The sequence below is a fragment of the Nasonia vitripennis genome, chromosome 5 (genome assembly GCF_009193385.2).
Source record: "Nasonia vitripennis strain AsymCx chromosome 5, Nvit_psr_1.1, whole genome shotgun sequence".
NCBI classification, from domain to species: domain Eukaryota; kingdom Metazoa; phylum Arthropoda; class Insecta; order Hymenoptera; family Pteromalidae; genus Nasonia; species Nasonia vitripennis.
In genome coordinates, this window is record NC_045761.1 from 18,733,769 (window position 1) to 18,752,628 (window position 18,860).

The window sequence follows — 18,860 nt, forward strand, 5'->3', positions numbered from 1 at the left end:
CATTTGCTCACGCATGTACACATATAGCGAAGCAGGTGCGCCACACTCGTCGCTTCTTCGCTGCTCACTCGTCCGTATATATAAGCCACGAACGCGCGCAGGGGTACATGTGTGTCTCGCTGGCCTTACTTGTCTTTGCCTGTCTCTCTCTCTCTCTCTCTCTCTCTCTCTCTCTCTCTCTCTCTCTCTCTCACGATACGATCGCCGCACTGCTGCACACGTAAACATATGTTCGTAATAATGGCCTCTTGATTTTGACGAAGGGCCCTCGACATAAAGCACTCTGTGATTGTCCCTTTAATGCCCCGTGCACGCAACCCCCGCAACGTCGCGCGCTAGGCTCTCCGTGAAAATAAAAATCGCGGCTCTTTCTCTCTGTGATTATACGTATAACACTCCTTTCGCCACTTAATTACGGCCGGATATCTGTTTATCGTGCAACACACAACTGTCGCAATCATCGTCGATATCCATTACTGGAGAACGCTTGACGCGGCCGTGTACCGAGTAGTGAATGAATAAAGCAGACATCGCATGCAGGAGCCATAAAAGCAGCCCCGGAGAAAAGAAAAGCTCCGAAACGCTCGCACTTAACAATCGCCATTTCGTTCTCGTTCTCCCACTCGAATCACGTAGTACCTCCACACGTATGTATGTCTGCGTTGTACGTCGAGGCCGAAACTGCAGTCGCGGTAGCGTCATCGCGGCCGAAACGCTCGGTCGTAAAACACGAGCCTCCCCGTAAAACGTGACCGAACTGCCGAACACAGCCGCGAGAGTTTATGCGCCCTCCGGACGTGTGAGTGTGTATATGAGTGTGTGTGTGCGTGTGGTATAGCGATAGGCTCGGAAGAAAAGGGAATGTGGGACGGAACTTGTTTTACGATCGAGCCGGTACAGCGGAGAAGACGTGTAATACGTATACAGGAGTGTGTTTAGGGGAGGATTTTTCTCTCAGCTCGCCGTGGAAATCGTTTGAGGTTTTAAAACGCCGACGATATTACACACGCGGGGGAGTTGATTATTTTTCTTTCCTCTAGCCTACACGCTAACCGCGAATTTATAATGTCGCATTTCACGAGCACGCGGTCGACGCCGCCGCAAAATTGCGCTGCGGTCGCGCCGTTATTTTAACTTTTTCGAAATATCAATTCGACTTCGAAAAATTCGAGACGAAAAAAGAAACGACCATCGTGGCGCTTCGCGAAGCTCGCCGTGTCCGAGATTGAATCGAGCTAGCTCTTTATAAGAAAGAGCTAGCTCGTAGCTTATCGATCGACGCGATAGCGTCCCGTCCGCTCTCGTCGCACAATATTTACGCGCCACCTTAACGAGAATCGCGACGTCCTTTCGCAGGGTATACGCGCGAGTTATACGATCGGCGCTTTCTCTCGCAACAAGTCGCCGATAGCCCGTTCGCCGAGATTGAAGTGGGAGCTTAAACTTCTTTATACGCCGTCGAGACGACGATCTTCTAATATTTTTCCATTATACTCGAAAAATCTGAAACCTCGTATCGGCCGATATCGATAAATCATCGGTGGATAAAAAAAGGAGAAATATTACACCAGAACCATACGTCCCTCATCGCAATTTAAAACAGCTCAGAGCTACTGCGGCGCTCTTATTAGCGCTAATCGACGGAAGTCCTAAATTATAGTCCATTCGCGCAGCCAAATGATTAATCGATACACGCACACTTTATCCAGTCGCGCATCGTCACTCGATAACGAGCTCGTATACGACAGGCGTCCGAAAAAAAGAAATTGATAACGCGGCTAGCTCCTATACCGCACACGGTCTACCCTCGGAGAGACGAGACGTATAGGTATATGACGAGGCGAAAAATCGAAATCGTTCTCCAAGCTCGAGCGCACAGGTGTGTACGTGTGACGGTAAATTTAGGACTCATTAAGTTCCACTCGACGACCCTACACGGACGCGTTGCTCTACTGCGCGCGCGCGTGTGTATGCCGGTATACGTACAGCTCACTCTCTCTCCGACCGCGAAAAGGGCCGTAAGGGAAGACCGTAAGTATTATTGTAATTATACACTTAGGTTTATTTCCTGCTGCACAGACCCTTCGCCACGCTTTCCCTCTTCTCTATACACGCCGCGGCTGTCCCTCTCCTGTGGATTCTATACACGCGAAGGTAGAGAGAGAGAGAGAGAGAGAGAGAGAGAGAGAGGCAATAAAAAGTAATAATAATGATCGTCTACTCCGGGACGAGGCGTTTTGCTAGAGGCGAATTGAATTTAACGCGGATGCTGCTGGCAAATCTTAGGAGTGTGAGTATGTGAAAGGACGGTTAATTCGTGTCTAGTTAGGCGGAGCGGAAAAAGAGCCAATGTTGATTATATGCATTAAAATGCGCTTAAAAACTGCTCCGCGTTCGCCCGAGCATGCGTTTAAGGCAATTACGCAATGCATACGCAAGTTGGCTGTCGTGTATAGCTTCTTGAGTCATGTGTGCTCGGACTGCTAATACTGCCAGTTGGTCAATTCGGTGAACTCGGCAATTAGCCTCGGTAACTGAATTTTCGCGCTAACTATACACGGATCTATACCCAGTCAATTTTAGACAATGTCGCACTTATCGTTTCTCCGAAGCTCTTATAAACACGAAATATTCATCAACTACAGTCGCTTCTTCAAATCGCAACTTTGTTGTGTTTCACAGCTCTCGTCACATACAGCTGGCGCGTGTGTACATCGAAACTTTTCCCGCGTGTCCACGTGTATACGAGGGTTTAAAGAACTTTTGCCGACCCACACACACACACACAGACACGCTCGTCTATATACCCCGATGGTTTTACAGCTAACGCTTTCGCGTATTTTCTTTTTCACTCTCCTCACTTTTGCGGACAGTAGCGCCAGTATATAACGCGTTGCTGCATTGATTGTAAAGTTGAGCGAAATGATTTTTATTTTTCAATTATATTCCGCTGCTGCAGCTAGCGAACAAGTTTAATGGCAGTTTGAAAATTATCGTGGTTTACGCTCTAAAGTTAAACGCCGCCGCGTCGCGGCTTTCATGTATTTTTAAAGCTCATACTACTAGTCGCGGTTTCGATCGCAATTTCGTGGGTAATCCGAGCCGATTATAAACTTGGAATTAAAACTTGCGAGAGAGAAAACAGATCGATCGCGAGTCAGAGACGAAAAAAAAGAGAATGAAAACCTCGGTCTAGAGCGTGTGCGGTGTGGAAGACAACGTTCTAAAATCGCAAAAGCTTCGCGCGACTCGCTGCAGCGGTAGTCTGGCCTCTGCACAGAGCGCGCGCGGCGTGTTATCGATCGCAAGCGCTGCTGTCCGAGCTTTTCAGAGCCGCTTGTGTGTGTGTGTGTGTGTGCATACGTGTGGGCCGTGGCGCGTATGTACAGCCCGTCGCGCGCGGCTGCCGTAGAGCTGATGCACCTGTCGCGCTATTTTCTGCAGCGCTGCTCTAGAGTCGAATATGGTGTATAGTGCGAGCTTTGCTCCCTTTTGTCGGCGGGGATTTTTTTTCTCTATGTGTGTGCGGTATATGATATATTAGACGTACTGGCGACGATTAGTCTTGTGTGACTTTTGGGAGATGTGGGTGTGCATATTGTATTCGAATTTCTTTGCATCTAGTACATGGACATAGTGACGTTTAATCCAACTAGAAGTCATTCTACACACAAATATTCTAGCATTCTATTTAATTTGATCTGAAGAGGTTGTGCAGCACACCAACGATATTTATTGATGTACTAGGACTGACTCTCCTAACTCTCCTTTCATCGTAGCTTCATTCATGCAAATTCACGTATTATCGGCAATTATAGCTTGAGTGTCCCAACGAGGCTGTTTAGGCAAAGCTGACACACCTCTATAGGCGAGCACATTCTGACGAGGGAAATCGAAAAGTGCCTATGCGCCACCTATCGTCGCCATCCGGAACCTCGAGGCGACTCGATTCCACAAATTCGATTGCATCGCTACTCAAGCCAAGCACTTGCCAATAATCCCCGAAAAATCAGAACCAATCCCATCAGCAAAGATCCACCGCGCAGCGCGTCAACCTCACCTTCGGCATCTCCCAGCGTATACACAGCAGCGACGCGCTTGTCGTGCGGCAACGTCTGCCATAATTTTCAATTTAGCCCCGAATTAACGGGTCCCGGCTCGCGTCTCTTCTCCACGAAGCTCGATAAATAAGGGCGCGCGAGCGGCGAGTAGTAGTAAATATAAATCAGCGAGCGATTGGATGTAAGCTTTGGGGAGCGTTATGTGTCCCCAGTGTCCCGTGTGTGGCCTACGCAGCTGCTTCGCTCTCTTTCTCCCTCTTCACCCGCGCTGTATACGGAATTTCTCCTCGCGTGCATCTTGAGACGAGAGATACTACTCTCTCTTTTTTCGGGGAACGAGAGAAAAGGTCATTGCTGCATTCGTATGCATATATTCTTTTATCGATTCTAACCGCGATGAAAGTTTAATGCACTCGTTCGAGCTCTCGACTAGTTAATAAGCAAACTTTCGGTACATGTGACATACGCGCTCGAGTTATTAACCTTCGGCCAAGCTGTAAGTAGGTCGTTTTGAATCGTCGAAAAAATAGAAGCGCGCACACACACACACGGCAAATTGGGTAAGAGTATCAGCTCTCGGGGTCGCGAGAAGCATTGCGCGCGCAGCGGATTGATCGATGTTCCAGAGAGAGACTTCCTCCTTCTATACGCTGCAGCAGTCGAGTCTCCGTCGTAAATCTAGCGGCTGTCGTTTACCAGACTACGCGCCACTATTTTCTAATTCGATATCGCTGTGCGTGTCGCTCGTCCGCTGGTTATGCGGCTGATTTATTTATCGGACGGTCGTCGGGGAATTTCTCCGCGGACGCACTTTTGGGGAGAATCTTATTTTCCGCGTGTATACAAGATGCATGGATTAGGGTCACGTTTAGAGCCGCGAGTAATTCGGCCGGATTTGAACTGAAAATCAATTGAATTCTTCTGTGTATACACACCAGTTCAAGAATGATCGATTGAACGCTTCTTCGAACGTACCGTCCCATTTAGCCGTTATACTATCACCGGCTTTCGCTTTTATTTTCATCGTCATTATTATACACGTTTGCCATTTTTCATGGCAACACACGCGCCCAACAATCGACTCAATTTCAACGGATCGATCGCGTCATTCAGAAGAATCAGTCTCCGATATTTTTTCATCATTCTCGAAAAACGCGCGAGCGCGAATGGAACGCATTTGGCGAATTGAGCGCATGAACAACGAGTTTGCGCCTGTGCATCGAAAATGCATGACTCCGTGTGCGTTTTTCCGCGGACCGAAAATCGAACGGGAAACGTCAGCGTCCAATTTCCCGTGGCTCGACGCAATTTTTTTTTCATCCGCCGCGACACGAGAGAGAAAAAACAAGAATCGCCACAGCGCGCGGTTTGTTCGTTTCCGAATTTGTCATACACATTCCGGCTGGCTTTCATCCCTGAAAATTTATACCCCAGCGTGGGTATAACAATGCTTTTTACCAATGTATTCGCGCGCGGTAAATTAAAGAATGGGATTAAAACGTCGACAATGGAACATCGCGTTTCCATTATATTTTTTTTGTGTCTCTTCGCGCGCTTGTCGTTGGTCCAACGACAAAGGGGAGCATTGTTGCATTCACGAATCTCCGGGGCCTTGTCGATATACACCTGTATGTATGTGTACGTCGATGCCTCGTTAATGATACATTTACGCAGAGGAGGTCGTTGCGCCGTGCAACTAATATTATTCCCAGGCTGGATTATAACACACTCGAGGTGAATTCGAGCTTTCGAATGTTCGCGTTATAGACGGGTCGAAGTTGAACTACTCGTTCTATTTTAGACCGGCAGAGCTGTCCCTACAGTCATCGTCGTCGCGCAACGACTCGGCTAAACCAATATATCGGGCCGGAAATAGTTATTGTCGGCGTGCAATGACAAAAGCCTCTCTGTTGATTCGGAAAAGCCGCAGCGTCACAGTGATCTTACGGAGACGGCACACGTGCGCGCACGTCTCGATAAGTGGACAACTGTCGCGGCGACGGACACATTATGGAACGACGTTATATTTGCTGACGCTGCGTAGAAGGGGTCGCGACACACAATGCAGCCCTACACACTTGTCGTATATCGTTCACATATTCGGGAGTAGGTGCGCCTTGTCGGATCGTATAATCGATAGGTCGCTCGCGCGCGGCTCTGCACCTGTGTCTCTTTGCGAAACGTTTATACTACGCTCGACTTGCGGAGGAAGTTTGCGGACGAGCTATTCGTGAGTTTCGAAGCGTCGCGGGTTACTGTTTTACATCGAAATAGAGCAAGTTTGCTCGGTCGTTGCCAACTTTGCACACGACGGTGTGTAATCGCGGTAGAACGTCGGAATCCAATTATCAGAAGGAAAAAAGCTTCGATCGGAGGTCAGGCGGAGTTAACACAAAGCCGCGGATCCGATCGCGGGCATCTGATACGCCGTAATTGAAAGAGCGGAAAAGGTAAAGGTGGCTCGGTGCATATTCATGACTCCTGGAGAGGCGGTCGATCGTTTTTCGCGGGAGTCGCCGAAATTATTCAGTCCCTTTCACGAGCCATTTTGCGAGCGGCTCCGCAGCAAATGAGCCGCTGCGACTTACCGATCGCTCGACTCTTTCCTATACACTTACTCTCTGCGGATGTATACTGAGCAATGTGGGTCTGCGGTGGTAAGGTGCAAAAAAAGTCAGTTTGAAATCCACGCGATTATTTCCAGCGGCGGCGGCGGCGGCAAAGGTCGCGGCTGAAAAAAATACACCGGCGCGCGCGCGTCTGACCCGACAACAACGACGACGGTTGCGTTATATCGGTCATAATTTAATTCCATTGAATCCGAGCGGCGAGTAGGGTCGCCGTAATATTTATAAAATGAGGATCGATCTGCCGGACCGAAATACGACGCGGGAAAAATAGCCGCAGCCGTCCGTTACCATCGTTCTCTCTCTCTCTCTCTCTCTCTCTCACTCTCTCTCTCTTTCTCTCTATCTCTCTCTCTCTCTCTCTCTCTCTCTCTCTCTCTCTCTCTCTCTCTCTCTCTCTATCTCTCCTGCTGCAGCACAGCGTTATTATCGATTCGGCCCGTCGACATTCGCCAGCTTCTCTCTCTCTCTCTGTCTCACTCGATACGTGTGTGCGATTACGTGTGCGCGGCTATCGCTTTCATTAAGCATTGAGAGTAAACACTATTAATATTGCTACGTTCAGCTGAGAAATAAATGAGCTGTGAAAGTTTCTAGACTCTATTGCGCTATGAGAGCTGCTGCTGCTGTAGCAGCGGTGTTTCAGAGCGCGAGACACACGTGGCTCGATGAGTGTTTGCAGTGGTGAAGTGGAAAAAAGGGGTGATTTAGTGGAGTGTTGGGATTTAAAAGATTCTGGTTTCGAGTGGCTTCGGTTTATGGGTGGTTATATGGGTCTTTAGTATGGGATCGGGATTTGGTGTTGGATTCACAGCGAGAAACAATTGATGGGTGTGATTTAAAGGAGAGAAATAATTTTTGCAATTCACGCGCACTTTGGGATTCAGTCTAAAACAAAACAGTTTATTGGACTGGCCCTTTCGCCACTGCTTCAAAATTATTCGACTCTCTTGCTAGCCACAATAGGTGGTACATAGGCATTTTGTTTATTCATAACATCTATGTTAATTGACACAAACGGATTGATAAACCATGAATCTCGCGAGTGTTAAAAAAATCTGTTAAAATAACGTGTGTAAATACAGAGATGAACAATAGTATGCCAGGACATTTCGTGGCGTCCGCCAATGTCGCTAGGTGGCAATGTGTAAGGAACACATAATTGATTTGGTAAAATTCAAATGAACAAAATATAAAAAGTGGGCTGAATGAATCAGATATGGGTTATGAAATGCCTTAAAGTACAACGAATCTATCGTTGCGGTAATTATAAATCAAAAACATGGCATCAGCTGGTTCACCGGGTAAACAATTCTCAGCAACATCAGCTGCCAACGCCGCTGGTCCTGATTTCACTCCGTCTATTAATTTCTCCCGACACCGAGTCTATCCCGAGGATCCTCGCAAATCCCCGAAACATCCAATTCGACATCCGGGAGAAATCCCCAGGACGTCCACGGAAGAAGGAGAAGAAGAAGAGGAAGACGACGAAAAAAGCAAGAAACACGGCTTCAGATCTCATCGCGTTTGAAGCGTCGTCGGCCGAAGAGAGAAATCGGAGAGACAGCGATTACGTCGAATCCGCGTTATCGGGTGGCGGGTACCGGTGTAATCTCATCTAGCCACTCTCTCTCTCTCTCTCTCTCTCTCTCTCTCTCTCGCTCTCTTCCTGGCCTTCTATCTTTCCCTCGACTGGCTTCCACGCGCGCGACGGTTTTTATCCTATTACGTCACATGAATAAACTAAGGACTTTGAAGGCCGCGCCGAGACGACGGAGCTGCTTTACTTTGCCGCTGCTGCCCCTGCTTCTACTATACCGAGAGGGTACAGGGCTCGAATCGACTGACGGATGAAAAAACTGGGTCTATCCGCTTTCGCTCGAGTTTTTTTTCGGCGGTATTGATTTTTGCGTTTTGCCCGATTTTGAATTTGTGATCCACAGCGAAGGATGATCGAGGACACTCGAAAGTTATCGGGAGTAATTTGATTTGTTCGCAGCCTGGATTCTCCATAAATTTGCAAATTCGTTCAAGTTCTTCTAACGAGCTGCTGCCTATGACCTGTTTATCGCGTCACGTTTTCTCGAACCATCTATTATTCACCAAACCTGACATTTCTTCTAACGACATTTGAAAGTATGCGATAAATTATTGTCGCGGTATGCGATTAAACGCTGTTTTCGCTCTGTCCATACTGGTTCATACAACTTTAAAGCGAACTATTTTTAATTTTCTGATTATTCAATAATGTATATACAAAGCGAATAGCCCTGGATGCGATGTTTTATTCAGATTCAGCATGGGTGTGGGGGGTAGGTATAGGTATCAGCTTTAAATTTTACAATGCGACGACACGTCGCGCGCGCGCTTCTATTTACGTTTATACGGAGATGCGAGTTGTGACACCGTGTTGAACCTTGATTGTTTGTGATGACCAACTTTATTATCGGGAAATAAATTAGAAACGACGAGTGCGAGCGGAGAAAGTAGGTTTCGCATAGGTTAATAATGGATTCAACTATTCCAGTCGCGATCCGCGAACCGACGGCCGCTGCATTATGCTGTTGCGGAGCTTTTTAATGCGAGTTGATTGCCTAATTAATTGAGCTCGATATCGGCACAAGTTTACAGAGCTTTTATCTTGTTATCAATCGGTGTTATCTCGGGTTAACAGCAGTCCGCGTCAACGTCGCGTTAAACATGTTCAGTGATCCGGTACCGGAATACATTGCGGTCGGACAAGGAGCTTTTTTCGAAGATCATCGACGCGATCGGGTAAAACAATTCGACTGCTCCGTTTTCGTGAAAAATTACAGACAAGATACGCGTGACGTACGAGTATACGGATCTGAAGAGCATAACTCACCGTAGGATTGGGCATGCATCGTCTCGGCGGCGGCGCCATAGGATCGGGCGCCGCTCTGTAAGGTGGCGGCGAGTACCTGCCCGACGGGAAGCATCCGGGCGCCGATATAGGTGTCCCGTGCAGTCCCTTGCTGCTCATCATCTTATCCGGCGAGTACATCATCCTGCACTGCTCAGTCTGGCAACAAACTAGCTTCGGAGCTTAACACAGCACACAATATCCTACTCCAGCCGCATCTATAGTCCGTTTGTTTCTTTCTCCTCCTCTATCTCTCTTTCTGGTTTTCCGTATCCTTATGCGATATCTCTCACACCGCGATCTGCGGGTTCGTCAGCATCGATAGATATCTCTCAGAACCACCTGCGAGGGACGGCGGCTCTAGGCCGTCTCGGCCAGTAGAGTAGCTTCATGGATTCCCCGGCGCACTGCGGATCTACGACACGCACAGAAAAGCACACGATGTCTCGCAACACTACTCGTGAGTTCCTGCAAGTCCAGCGAGCGTATCCGTTATCATCGAGCAGCAGCAATAGCAGTAGCACACACAGTGAGACGGAGAGCAAAAAAAAGGGGCGACGACTCAGCCGAACGACGACTGGCTGGCGAGAGCGCGCGACATGTTCTGCGGCGTTACGTGTGTGCTCGAATCTCACTCACCCCCTTTCGAGAGCCGAGAGAGAGAGAGAGAGAGAGAGAGAGAGAGAGAGAGAGAGAGAGAGAGAGAGAGAGAGATGGTAGTGCGATAGGGGGTAGCAGGAGGCTCGGGGTTGGTCGCACCCCCACCCACGGGGCAGTGCTCCCGGGGCATCGATCGTCTCGGGGCTGCAGCGAGAGGCGGTACCGACGCCTGCGCCAAGCCGCGCGGCCATCATGCCGTCTATAGGGTAGCTACCCTCTACTATCGTGTGTATGTACAAGCTCTCGTTTATACGTATACACAGCCCGCGCGGAAGAGTGCAGTGCGCGAGCGCGAGCTGCCGCTTTCATCCGCAACCACCGCCTGCCGCCGCCGCCGCTGTCCATCGCCTCGCTTGGTCCTTCCCATTCTACTCGCGCGACTCGCTCTACTGTACCTACCCCTACCTCCATTCCTCCCTTTTTCTTCTCTGCTCTTTTGCGGAAGTCGCTCTGCGCGCGCGAGAGCTCAAGTTCGCCTGCTGCTCTCTGCGGTCAAGCCGAAGCTCCGCGTGCCTGGGCTTTGTCTTTTTTTATTTGCTCGCCCCGCGTGTTTGTTCGGTCTTTTTCGATGTTATATCGCCGATAAGCATAAACATATCGAGCGAGTGATAGCTAAGGGATTTTCATCGATCAGCCCCTGTAAATTCACGGCGGAGCTCGAGGATCTCGAGGAGTCGCACACGTGTGTTTTGGCTCTGAATATTTCACCGGTTCGTCTGGTGTGTTTCGCGCCGCGCTCGCGCATAAATAAAAAAGACTCTCGGCTCCGGTGCGCGCTAGCTAGGATATTAAAAAGGTCAACTCGCTCTCTCTCTCTCTCTCTCTCGCTTTCACCCCCTCATTATCTCGCTCTCTCGCTCTTGCAGCAGCGCGACAGCAACAAGTCGCGCAATTATTCAGGGGAAACAAATGTCATCGTGCGTCGTGAAATATTTTAGTCGGCGCGAGAAGCGCAAATCGATTTACGATCGCGAGGCTGTTATTCTTCCGCCGCGCGCACAGTTATGCCACTATTCCGAAACACAACGAGTTGCGCGCGTGTATAAACACAGGGACATGCGCGTGTGCGTGATGCCGGTGGATTTAGGCGCGCAAACCCGCGATGAATTTTTAAGGCCCTTCGGGGAAGTCCCTGTGTGAGTTTTTCCCTCGCGGTGCGAACCCAGAAGGATATAGCTCTCGCGCGTGTGTGTGTGTGTGGGCGCATCTCCAGCTCGTCTCTTCGATTCCTCTCTCTCGCTTTTCGGTGCCCTTCTTTATTTTTCCGCACACAGCTCTCTCGGTTTCTTTATTTCCCTGTGTGTTAGTGCGCGCGGGGGATGAGAGCGTAACCGATGACATCCTTTTCCAAGTTGAGCGCGTGAAGAAGCTTGTTTTTCCCGGCCGAGAGCGCTGAAAGTGCCTGTCGAACGATTTCCCTTTTTTCTTTCTCTTTCTCTCTATCTATGCTGGAAGGTTGGATGGATCTTTTATTGCTTTCAGGGGGAGGCCGGTGTAATGAAGGGACGGGACGGAGTCTCTATCCTTGGCTTTCTGATTGTACGTTACACATCATTCCGATATCGTTCTCAATCATGCGGAGAAGCGAATTAGCCGTGAAAAAATTTGATCAGCGTGAAAAATTTCGATCCACGGCGAGGGGGGTGAGAGAACGGCGAAATTGAAAGCTACGGTGGTGGAGCTAATGAAAATAATAACAAGACGCTGAAAGCTCGGACGATAAAGATAAGCGCCTCGGGTCACGCGATATACTTCGTTTGATGAGAACGCGCAAAGTCGGGATAATGGGTAATGGTATAACGTATAACGGCAGTATAGGAGGTATAACGGAGAGGAGGAGGCAGCGAATTTCGCGCTGTTCATATTAGCCTCGATTGCGTTGGTTCGGTGACGAGTCTCTGAGAAATTCGGAGGAGATACAAGCATCTTTGAACATCGACAACAATATCTCGTCAAAATATTAATTTGTGAAATAAATTCTTAGAGTGATCTGTTCACGATTCAGCGAGCACAGCATGAGCGGTTCAATCAGCAGAGTCCATAGCGTACGTGACATACGGCTAAATATAGACTCGATGTGCATACCCCGCTGAGGGAAATGAAAATGTGCCTACGCGCCATCTACCGACGCGAGCAAAGTTAGAAAAGTAGGAGAATACCAGTCCACAACCGTTTTGTTTCACGGCTGATTCCGCGTGTTCGCCTGTATCGCCATGATGACGAATCTTCTTTTTCCGCGTAAAATAGTTCAGTGTTAGTCACACGAAATCAAAAATTGAAAATTTCAAAGAAGAAAAGTACTTTTTGTACTTTTCTGAACTGTTGAAGTACAATGTAATCCACCGTTTTCATAAAGCACAAAATTAACCCGCCACGCAGACGCTCTCACCTTCTCTCTCAAAAATCCAGAGAACCCTCAGTCTCTCCCCTCGAAAAAAAGGAGAAAAGCCTCTGAAAACCCCACCCCCTAATCCTTTCAACTCAACGCAGCACACCGTACTCCTCTCCGGCATTCTTCCACTCCCTCTTTCATTACAGAGCAGCAGCAGCGCAGCAGCATCAGGCTATACACTCATCCTGCAGTGCATTCTCTCTCTCTCTCCCCGCAAGCCTTGACCGAGCGGCCTATCGCGGTCTGCGCATAAACGCCAGCCACAGGAGTCGTAGCGTTGACGTAGCCGGGATATTGCTCCGCAACTCTCCATCCAACGCCGGAGAGAGAGAGAGAGAGAGAGAGAGAGAGAGAGAGAGAGAGAGAGAGAGAGAGGGAGCATAGAGTCGTTTCGGAGGGATGTTGCGAGAGAGCGAGCTGGAAGGTTCCCGCGGGGCCTGTGTTATCGCCTCGGCAGGATGACCAGCCGCGCGCTCTATCAAATATTAAAGCCACTTGCAGCGCCGCCGCCGCCGCCGCCGCCGCCGCCGCCAGCCTATCCCTCCTCTCTCTCTCTCACTGGCTGTTTCATCCTCTGGCTTAGTGGCTTCTTGCCGCGGCTGCTGTCTTCCCTACCACCCTCTCTCTCACTCTAGCGCAGAGCACAGAGAGACGTTGTTGCTGGCCGCTGCCGCTGTTGTTGTTGGTCTTGTTGTTCCTTCGGCACGTGTAAGACGCTGCTGCTGCTGCGGCAGCGCAATTGCTTTCGGTGAGCCGCTGGGCCTAGTAAAAATTTATCCTTTGCGGAGGAGGTGGAGGAGAGGATTCTGCGCTGCAGTCGCGGTCTGTGTCTGCGTGATGCTGGCCAAGCAGTGTTGGATTTCCGAGAGCCAAGCCCGACCGCGAAGAATGTCTCGTTTCTTTTTTCGTGGTGCGGACCACTGCTTTGGTTTGCGTTGTTTTGAGAGATTACGCTGTTTCGTTAGAGATTTATGAAGGGCACAGTTTTTTTTGCTGCTTCTGCTTTTATTCGCAATCGAATCTCGTCGTCTGATTGAATCACACATCAGCCCTTCGTTCTGACAAAAATTTTTAAAAACTTTACAGCCGAAAAGCCAGAACCAACCGACAATACACACCCCTCGATTTCCGGCGTCGGCGCCCTGTCATTACGAAACGCCGGCCGACTCTTTACGTACTCCTCATCATGAATATAACAACGTCCGGATAATCATTAAACCGAGTGAACCGCGCATTATACGCAATTCGACGTAACCTCGTATAGCGGCTCTATATAACCGTGGAAAAGGTGTACGCGTATACGATATCTCCGCGCAGAGGAGAAAATGAAAACAAGGGCTTAACGACGCGAGAGCTGGCCGCGAGGCGGTTAATGAATGTAATCGGCAGCAGTGCGTGTACACGGGCAACCCCTGCGGAAAAAGGAGAAAACGAGTTGCCGGCGATTATTAAGGATGAAGAGGGTTGTTGCCGGGAGAGAGGAAGGAGTTAACTTTGTGATTGTCCACTTTGGTATTATGTACGGCTGTAATTACCGGCTATGATTACCTTCGCAGGTTTCATTAGTATATTATGTACGTGGAAGCGTATTTCGATAAGTCGCTCGATGTTGACTGATGTGTCCTTTCATGAAGTCGTTCTCCATGCATTGTTTAGTAGCCAAGTCGAAAGGATATAGAAGATAACTAATACGCACTAAAAACCCACATTTCATGCAATAGTAATGAAGCAGCAGTTAAAACTCTAATCTCGAGAAAAAGCCGGTTGTAGTCATTAAGCTATGTACCTGCAGCTCTCCTCGTATATCTTTAGCCCAGGGAATCGAGGTTAATAAACGGCGTTTTAGCTAAAGCCGACATCGGGAGCAGTGGCAGAAGTTGACTTCAGCACTGCAACTGACTATAAGTAGCTCGCGGATGGAAACGCGATGATTATACCGCTGGTGACGGTCGAGTCGATGATAACCCGAGACAGAGACGACGGCTACGCTGTAAGTACACTGTATAAGCGTGTACTGCGGGGGATGACCCGGGGAGAGCAGCGCCGCACGATGTTATTAACTCTGTTCTCGCGATATTTTTTTTACCGTTTTTGTGGGACAATAGAGCGAAGCTGCTGTGGCATTATTATACGTCGTTTACTGGGCGGTGGGCAGGTGTACGTTGATTTTTGAAAAATTCAGATTTATAAGAAGTACGATACGTATGGATTTTGGTTTGGCCTTCTTTTAATTAAAAATGTATTCCAAATGGTCAAAGCTACAAAATTGAACCTCTTCGATGAACGATCGAATGTTGATGATTTTCAATTCAATTATAAAATGTTCTTTAGCATTCTTCAAAAAGTTTATTTTAATATAAAAAACAACTTAGCCTTATGAAAACTGAACAAAATTGCCAAACAATCAGCTTTAAAATTGGCAGTAGTACGAGTCAGCGTCTAGCTCACCGAGTGAATCAGCTATTTAAAAACAACTCACAACTCCCCCCAACGACCGTCATTATACGCAAGCTCCAACTTAAAATCCAAACGTCGAATTAAAATACAGCAGCGAATCCAGAATAAAAACGTTAAACATGTATCAATTAAAAACAAGCAACTTCCAGTGCAGTCCGGCCTGTTATCGAAAGCAAGAAACAGCCGGCGCTTACGTGCACTTAGCCCCCGCCGTTAATTAACGAGGCTTGAAACTTTTTCTCCCTCTCGCAACAAGCTTTTAATCGCGCACTTTATAATTGCAACAAACGCGGCAAAGCATCGCGGCTCTCGATAGTCGTCTCTTTTTTTCTCTCTGTCTCTCTCCATCGCTCGATATGAAAAGTTTCGGAGATTTCCCCGCGACGATGTATACACGTATACATCATCCACGCCGGCTACGCGTCCCTCTTAATATTCCCGGTGAATTTTTAATGGCCGCACGTCACTCATTGTAACTACGCTGATATACGAGGGGCTGAGCGATAGAAAGAGAGACACTGGCTGTCACGTCGATTAGGTCGCGGACGAGAGAAAGAGAAAGTAGTCGAGTGTCGCACACACACGCATACTGCGAGTGCATGTCTTTATCATCTCGATCGTCGTGGAGAACACGAAAGAGCTTTCTTGCAAGTTTTCGTGGATGTGGAGCTTGCGCAAGTTTTGCGAAGGATTTGAATTAGTCATTTTTTACAGATATTCTTTGCAAATGAAATTGAGCCTGGATTGATGGAGTTTTTTCCCTCAGACAACTGACATTTTGATCGTTTTCGTGAATCCAGTAGTCATGGATTTTACTGATTTGAAATCAGATTTTAAGCGGGTCTCGATATGCATTTTACTTCGCCTGCTTCAAGTATTCATCTTCACTTCGACATTTTTCAAGTTATTTTCAGGCCAGGCTATTATAGAACTTTTTCATTGTGTTTTGAAATTCGAAGCGATCTCAATAAACAATGTCAATCAATCTATTCCAGTCCATTAGATGTAATAATCAGAAGCCCTCTTGCGTTTTATAAATGATCTCGTCCAGTGCGCCGCACTTTTATTCATAAGCAACGAGCACGATTCTCAGAACGTATATAACAAAGTAAATATCGAATTGCAAATAGCTTTTATCCGACAATATTATTTTTAACAAAAACAATCCAATTCCATCCCGAGATGCGCAGCAGAAAATCCCGTCTGCTGCAGCGAGGGAAGGAAAAAAAATTAGGTTATGGCGACGAAACGTCTAGACTGCTAAATGAATATTCGATTCTGTTTAATAATCAACTCGTTCGCTCTCTCTCTCTCTCTCTCTCTCTCTCTCTCTCTCTTGAATCGATATTAAATTGAAAATTAACTCTTTTTCATTATTTAGCGCACTGGAAATACACGGTATAAATTGTTTTTCATGGGCAAGCTCCTGATTCGATAAACCGTTTTGCCCGATTTCATTATGCCGATTATTCTTCGTCATAACGACCAAATAAAAATAAAAACTTTAATCGGTTATAAATATCTCAGCCCAGGACTGGACTTCGTACGATAATATAATTCATATCGGGAAATCACGTTTCGATATCCTCCAGTTTACGTCGAATTTAAGCATTTTTGCGGCCCACAACCGAGCGAGACATCGATAAAATTATCGGCCACTTCAAACGATGACAATCCGGCTTGATAACTTGGCTGCGCGAGAGTCCGACTATGTTTGACATATATCTACTTGCGCATGGTGAATATTTAATCGGCGCAACTTCCCGAAGTTCGATACCGCGCTTTTCTTGCATTATTCAAGCATCAACAGTTTTTTCTCATTAAAAAATCGTTCGCAAAAATCTCGATGTACACTCTCTCCTCTTCGATTATATCCGAGCCGATAATAGTGGCGATAAGAGAACTGCCGCATGAATATGCAGCTCCGAGTATACAAGACTCTCGTTATACATCAATACGCCGTGGCGCACACGGATCGTGCGTTCATACATGCATATATACGAGAACCGGCGCACAATGTTTGCCGCATTAGCTCTATTGGGTTAGTCCATACATAAAGCGCAGCCGGTGTTTTGCCACGGCCTACCGTTTCTCTCTATACTCGACGACACGGGCGTATGATCGAGAGCTTTCATTAGCGACGCCGTTGCCGCACTGCCTCGGGCGGAAAAGAGGCTTTTTCCGCGCAATCGACTTTTTTACCGCCGAGATCCACGACAAATCTCCCGAAACGTACAGACCGCAGCAATGGATACTCGCCTCCCCGGGAGAAGCGAACACGGTAAATTCCGGGAAACAGCAATAAAAATTCACATTACAGCGCAGAGAATCCCTCTCTCCGGCACATCCATACGGCTCGGCCTATAAATAACCGTCGACTGCGGCAAGAAAGAAGCGAGACGCGCAGTAGCACACGCTCTCTCTCTCTCTCTCTCTCTCTCTCTCTCTCTCTCTCACCAAATGCATATCCATTATTCAGAGGGCGAACAATCGCAAGATTAAAACGTCCGGCGGCGTGCCCTAATTCCCCGCAGCTCTCCCCCTCGTCGCGAAAAACGTGCCACTCTTCTCGGTCAGAGCAATCGAATTCTGTATACCTGCGGCTCTGATTCTCTCCTCTCTATACACATACACAGTTTTTTTTCTCCAGAAGGAAAATTTCTGCGCAGCGAGCAAATGAAAAGAAGAAGCTGCGCGGCAGGAAAACTAAAACGCGCACAATACTCTCCTCACGGTGGCGGCTACACACAGAGAGAATGCATACTTATGCCGAGAGCCGGGCACATAAAGTTTCGGAGCGGAGTAGGAGGGAGAGCGCTAGCTCCGCCGGTCCAAGAATAAGAAACGCTGAGCATACATAAACAAGGAGGTTGGGGATGCAGCAATTTAAAACGTAGCCCCGGAATTCCTCCCCCAGGAGCCGTAGAGCGGCCCTCTGTATTACGAATTCTCTCCCGCCTTTTCCTTCCCCTTCTTCTGGCTCCACTCCTTTTTTTCCTTCTTTATATCTCGAGGATGTGGCGCGGCGCGTGCACGCTGGCGGAGGCGCGAAAACGCCGCCCCCTTTCGCCGTCTACGTGTGTACGTGCTGCACTATGCTCTCGGGCTGGGAGAAACAATGCGCCGGTGTATTGCCTCTCGGTTTCTTTTTTTTTTATTTTCGCTTTTACTGCCGGTCTTTTTTGTACTGCAGCTTCGCAATTATAAAAGCGAATCGCGCGGAGTCAAAATTTCGCATAAATTATATGAGAAGACGCGTCCGCGGTCCGCCGGAGCTTTACTACTGGCAACCGCGAAAATTCAGAGGGCGGTAGTATCCCGGCGCGTTTAATTCGTAATCCTCGCGAAGCGCGTTTACGTTTCTCTGGAAAGCCCGCGCGAGGAGCGAATGTAAATTGTTTTGCGCCATTCGTCAGTCGAGCCGCTGCTCCAGCTCCGGCGCTTTTACTTATTCAGCCCCGAAAAGTAATTAATCAAGCTATTCCGCTTGCAAAATTGAGCCGGGCGCTTCGTCGCCGCGCGAAGAGAACAGCTTCTTATCTCCTCTGGGGACGGATGACAATTATTTCTCGAGTTAAATTGTACCATAAATATCAGTAGCTAGAGCGGAGATATAGTGTATGTCTGAGGGGAAATAAAGTATTCCGATGCGATGAAAGATTAATCTGGCCGCGACACCGGCCGATTGAAAATTCATCGGGACCGGTTAATAGTTGAACGATCGCTTGATTCGGCTCTGCTCCACTGTCTATAAACAGTGACTAAACGCTTTTCCCTTT

At 48.1% G+C, this 18,860-nt stretch overlaps 1 protein-coding gene across 2 annotated transcripts in view; it reads right to left on the reverse strand.

The window, feature by feature from the left end:
- LOC100122363 (inhibitory POU protein) overlaps positions 1-10,190 on the reverse strand; it is a 37,291-nt gene extending 27,101 nt beyond the window's left edge. Inside the window, exon 1 of one of the 2 annotated variants that reach the window (XM_016986359.3) lies at positions 9,555-10,190. In XM_016986359.3, coding sequence (XP_016841848.1) covers positions 9,555-9,716 — 162 coding nt within the window. In that variant the 5' untranslated portion in view covers positions 9,717-10,190. The remainder of the gene's footprint in view (positions 1-9,554) is intronic. The other variant, XM_008205812.3, reaches the window with a different exon arrangement.
- Positions 10,191-18,860: the final 8,670 nt, after the last annotated feature.